Raw genomic sequence first — 11916 nt, forward strand, 5'->3', positions numbered from 1 at the left:
CTCAAATGAACCTTTATTGTGATTAATATTAATGAATAGCTAAATGAACCAAGAATACCTACATGTAATCCTTTCTGTTTCCCTTTGCTCTCAGCCGTTTCCCCTTCTTTGTTCCTGTGTACAAGCCCACGTAAGAACATGGTGCTGTTTGTGAGAGATTGCGCGGAAGAGTTTCCTGTTTGAACACACTCATTTGACCTAAAGGCTGCTATCACCTGAAGCATTATCAAACACTCAACATATCAGTGAGTAACAGCTTCACCAATATTGACACAGCTCTTCCCTACTGAAGAAGGAAGCAGCTCTAATAGAGTCCGAACAGGTCACAGCCTATTAACGGCTGTAAATACCAGAGAGGAAGATTCAGTGAGCAGAGGCTGACCGCCCATTTTATCAAGAAACTTTGTAACGTATCCATATTGATGATTGCATTTACTGACACAGCCGACGCGTGTCATGGAAACGCCGTCTTTCGTCCACGTGATCGCGAAACTGCATGAATGCCAGCACAACAGAGGAAGAAAGATGCCGAAGAGCAATGGGCGCTACACGCCAGACTTGTTTGACTCCAACTGCGAACGGAGAAGCTGTCAGGGGGGGAGGGGGGGGGGGGGGGGGGGGGGGGGGGGGGGGGGGGGGGGGGGGGGGGGGGGGGGGGGGGGGGGGGCTGTCTGAAGTAGATCCTTCATAGAAAACCGAGCTGACATGTCCTCGTGAAGCAATTTGACCACCGAGCAGATGTTCGGTGGGCAGTCCCAGTTATGCAAGATGGCGAACAGTCCTTCCCGACCACCATGTTAATCTTCTCAAGGTCGACAAACGCCATGTGCAGTGTTTGGTTTTGCTCTCTGCACTTTTCTTGACCAGTGGACACCCGTGAAGACCATGCTGTATTGATCGGCCCTTCGAAACCCGCACTGTGACGGCGGGTATGCATCGCCGAGCGGTGCAGTTTTCTGAAGCTGAACAGCAAACTCTGCGGAGAACCTTGCCAAGCACGCTCCAGAACGAATGCCACGGTAGTTTTTACAAGTCCCCTTTTCGCCTTTGCTTACTGTAAAAGCGATGATTAGTCTGGCATCCTTCATGTCCTATGGGAAAGCGCGCTCCGCTTTGCCAGCTTGACCAGAAGCAGCTTGTGCCATGGTTCGACAGTAACGCTGTCACATCTGAGGAGATCAGCACGGGAACCGTCGTGCCCGCAGCTTTGCTTCAGCGCGTTCACCCAGTCTGCCATGGTTGGCAATTCCAACTCAGCATGATGTCAAGCTGGGTGTTTGAGGCGCCAAACCCAACGTGCTGGAAACTCCTAGTTTGCCATAGAGCTCTGAGTACGTGCTCAACCCATCGTGGCAACAGTGCTCCTTCTGCAGACTTCAGCGGACAAACCTTCTTTGCTCTCGGCCCAATAGCCTTGTTCAGGCCCCTGTACAGTTCCAGCAGGTACCAGTGTCTAAACCCTGTTGGATGTCATCGGCAGAGCTGTTCCAAGTACCTGGTTAGCACAGGATCGAGCCTTCCTCTGAAGTTCACGCGCGCATCCTTGAGTGGCCGCTGAGAGAACTCCCGTGTTCCCGTTGCTTGTACACTTAGTGCGCTTGTTCTTGGCAGCGGAACAGCGGTTCCAGGACTACAGCATTTTCGGCCATCCAGTCTTCTGCGGCGGCCTTTTCGTGCCAAGAGATTCGGTAGCCGCGTCATGCATAGCAGCTCGCAGGCTCTGCCAGTTCTCTTCTGGTCCTATGCCGGTACTGCTTGCAGCCATCTTCTTCCAAACGACTTCCGGAATGCTATGACATTTTCTGCGCATTTTATTCTTGCGGTTGTAGCCGACCATAGAAGTAAAACACTTTTCGGCCACCATAGTATTGCGCCACAGAGGCAGAGGCGCGGGAAGGTATTTTGAGTGGGGGTGCTGAGGTGCTGGACTCCAGTGAACACTATTACGGGCACTATAGAGCACGCACAAAAAAACTCCCCACACGCAAACACACAGTAAACCCGCGACTGTTACAATGAAGGCTCGATAATCAGCTCACGGCATATAGGCAGGGGTAAAGTGCTATTTTTTTACGAGTGGGGAGCGGACCTCACCTCCTCTAGGGGGGTCCGGGGGGATGCTCCCCCGGGAAGATTTTTTTTAAATATTGAAGTTAAAAGCATCAATCTGGTGCACTTTGAGAGCAACATTAAGAGATCTATGGATACATCTCTCAACACCCAGATGAAACACAACTGTAAGCAGATGTTCTTTTTCTTTATGGATATTTTACAAATCACTCCCCTTTCAAACTGTATTCTTGTTTTACTGCCATATAGTATTTCATAAATGTATTTCCTTTATTCTCTTATTTTTTTTATAACTATAATGATCATATGAAGGTGTGCCGCGGAAATAATCTTTTGAATAATTTTTGACCAAACCGTTTGAGACCCACTGAGATAACTTAGACTAAAGTTAACTATCTAAACACTCAGAGAGTCCTTTAGCTCACCTGAGCCTCTCAGTCTGAGAGGAGAGCTCTCCTCCAGCTTGTTGAGGAACAAACAGCTCCGTATGTCCGTTAGTGCAGCTAGCTAACCAGATGCTAACAACACGGTCCCTGCTGCTGGCACCGGTCCCTCTCTCTCCCCCTCTCTCACACACACTAAATGCGCTATTTCCGCACACACACAGAGCCGCGAGCTTGAAACAAGCACACTTTTATTTCCATGCAACTCTCTGATTGGTCTGCTGTCTTGCCTCTGTTGCATTCACTAAACACGGGAAATTACAGTCCTGCCGTCCTTTCTAGTGTCTTGATGAGGTTCACGTAAAGCACGGTTAATGTATTATATTATTGAGGTAGAATTGTCCGGGGCTACAGAAAAAACATTCGGGGCAGGCCAAAATATTATTTGACCAACAATGTGGAATTTATTGGCTACATATTACACAGATTATGCACAGCGGGAGCAGCAATAACCGTCAAATAATAATTCAGACAGGGGAGCTACGCACCCCCTGCCTGCCGCTAGGGGGTGCTGCAGCGCCCTCAGCACCCCCCTTCCCGCGCCCATGCGTGTAAGTGTTTCAAAGTTGCACGGTGCAGGCTGGCCTGGGCCCTATCACTGCCAGGGGAACTGAGTGAAGTGCATGTCAGGATCATGACTTTTGAAAGTGTTTGCTTATATGTGGTAGAAGTCAGTTTCCCCAGTGAACTGTGCCTCCAGTGAGCGTTCAAATCCCTAATGAGCTAAAGATGTGTGAAACGTCCCATTGTGGTAAAAGTTTCCGGTGCATTTTCACACTGGTGAGAGGAGAAGACTAACACAAAAGAAGGATGGAGGTGGGGATGAAAAGAGCAAAGCATGAAAGACACATCCTGCTGGGGTTCATGAAAAGAGGAAGGAGGCAGTGATTGTTATTATTTTTTTACCCATGTTTTTATTTCCATTTTGGGACTTTGTATAAAGTGTGGGCTCTATTTGTGATTGTGTTCCTCCACAGCTGTTTTAGTCCACCGTTTCTTATCATTTAATCCGACCAGCTGTTCAGGTTGTGATCACAAAGGGGCCCTGAGAAATGTATCTTTGTGCACATTTTTCAAGATAATGTTTAAAATTCTGAATTTATGAGAAAAAACACAACCATAAAAATACCTGAAACAGTTGTTCTAATGGTACGCAAGTTACTCCCTGAAGTAAAACTATTTAGAAAATGTCAGGGAAAGAGTTTTGTCTTTAACACAGACTGTGGAAACATATTTATTTGCTGCAAGAATACGTTGATTTAGGAGGTGATGTGTTGGTTTCATTTGGGGGGGGATTTTGCTCAGATGTCAGAGTGAATTCCTCCGTTTCAAAATGATGGGGAACGTACAATGGACGCTCTGTGGTACGAAGGTAAAGGGGGCAGTTAGAGCTTCAAAAGGGAAACGATAGTGTAGTTCTTCATTACAAACCTTTCCTGCTGCCAATCTTAATTCAACTGCCTTGAACTGTGCCTCACTCTCATTACGTATATGCACACATGGACTCACTCTCTCACACCCTCACTCAGGCAAAGTTCAACAAGCTGTGGTTTTCGTGGTGGCATAATTAATTGGATTTTAATGTAGCCTCTGAAAGAGTGGGAGGATGGTTGGGAACAATAATTTGCTTTCTCTCCCTCTCTTTTTCTGCTCTCTGTTTTGGGTCATTGTGTTTAATGGCAGGCCTGTAGTTAACCTTATGACATCTGGTGCAAACACAGAGACCCTTTTACGGCCTAATCAAACCACCCTAAAGTCAACTCAGAGCAATGAATCACATCTGGCTCAGCATCAGTCTTAACCGATCCTATCTTTAAGAATATACTTTTTCACATGAACATTTTAAAAGACTTTTAGGAATACTTTCACATTAAGTTGAAAAGATTGATGCTTGGATGAGAAAATCAATACCACTCTATATCTGTACGGTAACCATTAATTTGATTTTGTTAGAGCAGGCTAGTTGTATCCACATTTCCAGTCTTTGCACTCAGACAAGCTAAAGGTCAGTGCTAATATAAATCTCCAGGTTCACTTAACCTTCTTCTGAACATTACATTGCTTTTTTTTTTTTATCTGAATGATTGTGTGTATTTGAGCTTCCAGTCAAGAAGCACATTTCCGGCGACTCTCTTCCGTATCTGGTACAAAACGGTGCCCACTTCCTCCCATTGAACCAGCCAAAAATGGCCTTCTCTGCAGTCAGTGTGGGAGAACTGGGACAGACAATGGAAAAGCAGGATGGACACAGAGACTGTGGTATAACCCTTACATACACAAACACTCAATGCCCCCAACTCCAGCAATTCCAACACCAGCTTTTTGGTTCTCTGTCTCGGACAATGATGCATATGGAAAAAAACTCCAAAAGCTTGAGACTGAAAATGTTTGGATTTGTCCATGTTTCTGTCGAGACATACTGATGCAGAGTATCTTGATTTTACAGATTAAGTTAATTGCATAATGATTCACACATTTTAAACACTCAACCCATGACATTACTTAAATGCTCTGTCATCTAAGACTCCTTTTTATGTGGGAAGTGAGTGTTTAGCTGAGAAGTCTTAACATAATACCATACAGCAAATAAAACTAGTACATGTGTGGATAAGTATTTCAAAGTGTCTTTTGTTTTGTGAGAAACAAATAAGGAAATTAACTAACATTGTTCCGGCTGAAGAGACAGGTGATTATGAAACTGGACCTGACTGCACACAAACAAACACCCATTGACCTTGGGAAACCTCAGCTGTGAAATATGCACACCGTTGAGTTCGTATATGTCACAAGCTGTGCTCTGGACATCAGAGTGCAAGGCCATTTCCTCAAGTGTTGCCCCCCTGCCCCTCCCCCATCTCATTTCCTCCATACCCAAACAAAAGCTGCTTCTCTGGGAAAAGCGTCTGTGTGGAGCCCAGACCTGCTTGCAAGCAGTTTCTTTGGTCGTCAGCATGTCTGTATATACGGTAGAGCACTTCAGCCTCAACCAGACAGCATGCAAGACGATTGATTTGTTCAAAACAATTCCAAAACACTGCACACAATTCAGCCCACCCAAACATTTAAGTCAAAACTTCCCCAAGACTCAGCAAGAAAAAAAAAGTTGCATCCCTGTTGCAGATCCACAAAGAATACCGCTCATCACAACCCTCCAGCTTTGATCTGTGGGGCATGAATGGTTTCCTCAGGTGCAAGTTCCCACTATCAGAGCAAATTCTTTGTTCAGCAGGATTCAAATGAGTTTCAGCTGGAAACGATTCTCCCCATAAAGAGGGAAGGAGCGGGGCGTTTCTCCCATGAGGCCAGGCAGATCTGAAGGATCAGAATGAGAATACTATTCTAGAGATGGGACAAAAATGTGCAGAGCTACAAAGGCATTATACGTAGACGCATATTTTGAAAGTTGTAGGCAACTAAGATCAAAGCATAAAAGTAGTTTGTCGAAGGGAGAATTAGATCAAAATCACAGGTTGGACAGTGTTTAAATAAAGGGGTTACTGATTCATTTTGTCAAGGGTCATGACCACAGAACTTATTTAGCTTGAAAGGCTCAACGTTAGGAAACTTCAGTGAATAGTTAACTGTGATCTAAGTTTAGTAAACGTCAATCAGTAAAATCTTTCGCAACAGGAGCTTGATTGACATCATGTCGTTCAAGCAGTCCAAGGGAGTGAAAGCAAGTGGGTTTTCTCCCAGGAGGCCTTGCATGCGTGTGCGCCAGCCCTCCAGCATGGTACCACGTGCCTCAGAGGGAACGTGAGACGGGGCCCAGAAGATCTGAGGAGCCAGGACCTGGAAGCCACAGTAGTGCAGGATGCCACTCTGGAGGAAACAGGGAAATAAAATGAGTGTTGATGCAGTCTCTAAAACAATGTTCCCTCTGGAACAGCTTTATGATAATCATTCATCCCAATAAAATACCTGCAGTGGCCAAAGAGTGACATCCATGTCTCCATTGATGCCATTTGCACTAAACATGCACTCCTGAGACCCAGTGGTGAAGGAGAGCATGTGTTAAGTGTTTTAAAAGAAGGGTTACAGATTAATTTAGTTTGGGGTCCTGACCACAGAAGTTAACTTGAGAAACTTCAGTGAATAGTCAACTTGGCTCTAAGTTTAGCAATCAGTGAAATCTTTCCCTATAGGAGTTTGATGGACGTTGTGTCACAATACTTAACATTGGTAGGCCTAAAGAAAATTGCACACAACCAGTTGCCATAGCAAGATTTGTGTGCATTGCCATTAAAGCTGAATGAGTCAAATGAAAGTGTTATATAAATAAATGTACAATGCTGAAAAGTACAAGAAGTTCTTTACTGGCTCTAATTATTGTATAAACCCCAGCCATTTGAACTACAAAACAGTTTCCAAGTATTCAACAGAAATTCAGAACATATTAACCAGCTTTTATTTATCATCATTGAAACAAACAACAGTCATTCACTCTTCAGACTCCAGCTTTCATCTGGTTGTTGGGTGGCAGGGCCTTGCCCAGGTGGATCCCCACGGTCAGTCCAAACTCCTTGGCGGCATGTTTCTCATGGACCTCAGGCTTCAGCTGGTAACCCTTCTCCCCATCAAAGCAGTCCAAGGGAGTGAAAGCAAGTGGGTTTTCTCCCAGGAGGCCTTGCATGCGCGTGCGCCAGCCCTCCAGCATGGTACCGCGTGCCTCAGAGGGAACGTGAGACGGGGCCCAGAAGATCTGAGGAGCCAGAACCTGGAAGCCACAGTAGTGCAGGATGCCATTCTGGAGGGGAAGGAAAACAAAATAAAGGGTGTTGATGCATACAATAAATAAGTTTCCTCTGGAACAGCTTTATGATAATCATTCATCCAAATCCGAACGGAATCATTGAAAGTTTTATACGTATAAACGCTATATTACGAAACATCGAGACGTGTAAACACAGGTAGGAGAATCTTATCATAGGAGCAGACTAAGAGTCGTAGAACGTCTCGCCGGAGACGATATTTTCTGGCGGTATTTGCCCTCTATTTCTTTTGGATGCGACGTAGAGAAAGACCCAACCCGGGATTCTTACCCTTTTTCGTGTGTAACTTACTCTTTTGACAACAACATTCACATATGCAAAAACAGTTCGACCGATTAGAACCGGGTCGGACCTATTTTTACGATCTGTCACTATGGACCGACAATACATCTCTTCAACGGAGAGGGGTATACTTTACGACGGGGTTTTAAGTCATTTATGTACGATAAATCTTATGATCTAACTACTCAGTGACCGAACAACCGGTCGACTCAACAGTCACTGTAACTAACGACTAACTGTCGGTGGACACTCTTTTACTCGGTCTTCCGGGGACACGACTAACTCCACCACGACCTCCGGATATTTTCGGTCGAAGAAGTCCAAACGAGGTCGGTACTGGTGAGAAAACAAGGTAGTTGTGTGTCAGATAACGATTTTAGGTCGTTAAAGTTTTAAAGGACGAAGTTTTACCCATTACAAAAAGGGAAACCCAAGAAACGAATAAAAGATTACCGAACTCGACATTATTAGGTACAAGTTTACTCTACAACTTAGAGATCATCCATACAAAGACGGGAGACTACCACAAGATAAACTTAGAATCAAAAATCTAGGTTCTTTCACGAACTAACACGATACGGTGTGGTCCCGAGACCGAGCAAGTTGAGCACGTCGGTTTTCTGCTACGGCCACCTTCAAAATCTTGAACATGTTCGCCGACGTGCTCATCTTCATAAGACTGGACGCATACTGGTACTTCCAAATTCCGGTGACGATGTCGACTCCTGTAGTGACCATTTCAGCAGTGACTTTATTTTATCAAATCCGAACCACAAGTCTGAGCGTTGTTTGTAAATAAAAGAGATCGTCTCTCAATTCTTAACGTCTAGTGAAGACAATGCTCTCCTTCTGGTTTGACGTACCTCCGTCCTTTCGAATGACGACTATAGTGACTTTCTTGGTTGCGTTTGAGTGACTCCGACTGGAGCAGTAAAAAGTCCATCTCGGCCTTACTTACACAATAAGAAAATTCGGTACGGAGACGTACCTACTTTTTTGATTGGATTCGGGATGAAGAGTCAAGGGGTACATGACCAAGTGAGCAAGGACGGTAGTACTTCCCGACCCTCCTGGCCACGAGTGTGACCGGAACGAAGTTGTGGTGCTCTTCGCGATTGTCGGTCCCTTAGAAGTTCCATTGCTTCGTTTAGTTCTCAAACGGAATAACAATTCGATATGAGAAAATATAATGAATCGTCTCTAGACGAAAACAAGGTGTCCTGTTCTTCCGGGTACGAGAGGAAGTGGTGGACCCAGAGTCCTCAGGGTACAAGTCAGTTTACCGGGTAGTTACCTCCTGTACTTACAGTGAGAAACCGGTGACGTCCAATAAAATAAACCTACTTGCTATAGTATTTCGACAAGGTCTCTTTTGAATAATAACATACGTAGTTGTGGGAATAAAACAAAGGAAGGAGGAGCTTACCGTAGGACGTGATGACACCGAAGGTCCAAGACCGGGAGTTCTAGAAGACCGGGGAAGAGTGCAAGGGGACTCCGTGCGCCATGGGGTACGACCTCCCGACCGCGTGCGCGTACGTTCGGAGGACCATCTTTTGGGTGAACGAAAGTGAGGGCACCTGACGAAACTACCCCTCTCCAATGGTCGACTTGGCCTCCAGGTACTCTTGGTAGGGCGGTTCCTCAAACCTGACTGGCACACCCTAGGTGGACCCGTTCCGGGACGGTTGGGTTGTTGGTCTCTTTCGACCCTCAGGACTTCTCACCCTTACTGACAAACAAACAAGTTACTACTATTTATTTTCGACCATGTATTACGACTTAAGCAACTTAGAACCTTTGACAAACTTCAAGTTTATCGCCCCCAATATGCTATTATCTCGGTCATTTCATTTCTGAACATGAAAGTCGTAACTGGTAAATAAATATTTGTGACAGCAAACTGAGTAAGGAAATTCCGTAAATTACCGTTACGTGTCTCCTACAACGATACCGTTGCCAAACATACGTTAAAAGAAAATCCGGAGTGGTTACAATCATAACACTGTGTTGCAGGTAGTTTGAGGATATCCTCTTGTCTAGAAGTGCCTAACGATTTGAACCTCGGTTCAACCTGACTAAGTGACTACAAGGTGTTCATTGAAGACCACCAGTCCCTCAGAACTGTTTTCATTATAACTTGGGAAGTAACAGTTTGTGAATTAAAGACCAATTGGGACGCAAATAACCTAGATTGGAGGGAAGTGGTTTTGATGCAACGGTTGCAACTCCTAATCAACAGTTTTGCTGTCAAATGGTTTTATGACAGTACTCAAATTATTACGGGAACATCTGGAGACGGTGTAATGCTCTTTGTAGTGGTGTGATCAGTTGATCGAGGTTCAATCGTAGTCAGTCTAGAAAGATATGCTAGACGTACCCTGCAAAGACAGTGTATGATTGTCCATCCGTATTCTTGTCTCTATGTTGCTTATTGGTATGCGTTAGGTAGGAAGACACGTAACCGTATTTCGACTTACTCAGTTGGTGTGTATTTGCTCTATTCTACAACGTTACGACTTTGGAATGTTCACCGATTGACGTGACCTATTTTATCATATGTTGTGGCTCGATAATCTTGATGTTTTCAGTGAAAGGTTCATAGTTGTCTCTTACGTCTGGTATAATTGGTCAAATAATAGTAGTAACCTTGTTGTGTTGTCGACGTAAGTGACTAAGTCTGATGTCGGTAGACCATACCAGGACCATTACCTGGTCGATACCGTCACTGTAACTACCGTACTATACTTCGTGGGACACTCGGGTTTCTCGGTCTCCGTTCACCAAACTCACACACCTATATTTCGTCGCGACGAGTCGTCATAACGGTCGGTACTCGGTTAGAAGGTGTTGTGTGTCTCGGTTTGGACCTTCGGTGTCGTCACAATGTCTACGGTACGACGTTTCCCTTCTTCCCACAACTACGTATGCCCATGTTACTAAAGGAGACCTTTCCGAACTCACTATAGCAAGTAGGTTATTTTACGACGTCAACGGTTCTCAGTGTCAGTACAAGACGTGACTACACAGGTAAACGTGGACTTGTACTTAAGGACTCTGGGTCACAACTAACACATCGTGTGGTCTCGAGACCGAGCAACGTTGAGACGTCGGTTTCTGCTACGCAACCTTCAATTGACGTTCCCCGACGTGTATTTCATAGGCTGGACATACGGTACTTAATTCCGGGTGACGTGTCAGACTCCTGTGTGACCATTATGGAGTGACCTTTTTTTCATCGAACCAAGTCTGAGCGTTGTTTTTACATGAAAGGGGACGTCTCTTCCATTCTTCGCTAGTGAAGACAATGCTCTCCTCTGGTTTGACCGTTACCTCGTCCTTTCGATTACGACTTGTGACTTCTTGTTGCGTTTGAGTGCTCCGACTGGAGCCTAGTAAAAAGTCATCTCGGTCTTACTTTTTACACAATAGAAAATTCGGTAAAAAAAAAAAAAAAAAAAAAAAAACGGGAGACGATCTTGATTGGAATTCGGGATGAGAGTCAGGGGTACATGACCCAGTGAAAGGACGGTAGTACTTCCCGACCTACCTGGTCCAGCGAGTGTGATCGAAACGGGAAGTGCAAACCTCTTCGCGATCGGTCCCTTAGAAGTTCCATTCATTGCTTCGTTAGTTCTCCAAACGGAATAACAATTCGAAGATGAAATATAATGAATGTCACTAGAACAGAAAACAGGGTTGGTCCTGTTCTTCCGGTCGAGAGAAGTGGTGACCGCCAGAGTACTCAGGTACAAGTCACGTTTACGTAGTTACCTGTACTTAACAGTGGGAAACCGGTGACNCCACTGTTCCCGGAAATACATCCGTGGAGGAGCCGTGCAGGATGCATCAGTGTCTCCTCGGTTAGAGCTCCTCCAGAGAACCTCCTCGATGCTCGATGCTCGGTCCTCGAAGTGCATTCAGAGAAATGAGATGTCCTTCAAAATGGCTTGCTGAAATTCATTTCCGGGTCACTACCGGAGGACCGAGGAGTCGAGGAGGGGAAATTTGAGTATTGAGAAACCTCTTCTGTGTTAAGTGCTCCCCTCCTTGTTTTCTGTCTCCCTGGCTCCGCCTCTGCCCAGGTGCACCTGGTCTGCCCCAGGCTCCGCCTCTGCCCAGGTGTTCCAAATTCCACTCAGCCTTGTATATATAAGGAGAAGCTGGAGGAGAAGGATGTCTCGCCTATCCTAACGCCTGGAGACACTGTCCTTAGAATACCTCTTTGCCATTTTGAGCTGTAGGCCATATTTTTGTGTTTATGTTTAGCCTGGAGGACCTGGTAGTCCAGTTTTCGCGGCTTTATTTTGTTTCCCATAGGGTTTATAATTGATTTCTGGTTAGGGGGG

The 11916-nt window shown here is 45.3% G+C and overlaps 2 protein-coding genes across 2 annotated transcripts; both read right to left on the reverse strand.

The window, feature by feature from the left end:
* Positions 1-6107: 6107 nt before the first annotated feature.
* On the reverse strand, positions 6108-6550 carry LOC104967657 (NAD(P)H dehydrogenase [quinone] 1-like). The gene is made up of 2 exons (XM_010797165.1): positions 6435-6550; positions 6108-6335 (listed from the first exon to the last, which is right to left on the reverse strand). Exons 1-2 carry the CDS (start codon positions 6522-6524, stop codon positions 6108-6110), a joined length of 318 nt encoding a protein of 105 aa, XP_010795467.1. The 5' UTR covers positions 6525-6550.
* A 348-nt stretch (positions 6551-6898) lies between these two features.
* LOC104967658 (NAD(P)H dehydrogenase [quinone] 1-like) lies at positions 6899-8305 on the reverse strand. Its single transcript, XM_010797166.1, has 3 exons — positions 8147-8305; positions 7851-7903; positions 6899-7318 (listed from the first exon to the last, which is right to left on the reverse strand). Exons 1-3 carry the CDS (start codon positions 8303-8305, stop codon positions 6961-6963), a joined length of 570 nt encoding a protein of 189 aa, XP_010795468.1. The 3' UTR covers positions 6899-6960.
* Between the last annotated feature and the right edge of the window lie 3611 nt (positions 8306-11916).

Source organism: Notothenia coriiceps, unplaced genomic scaffold (genome assembly GCF_000735185.1).
Source record: "Notothenia coriiceps isolate Sejong01 unplaced genomic scaffold, NC01 NC01_scaffold00037493, whole genome shotgun sequence".
Classification (NCBI taxonomy): domain Eukaryota; kingdom Metazoa; phylum Chordata; class Actinopteri; order Perciformes; family Nototheniidae; genus Notothenia; species Notothenia coriiceps.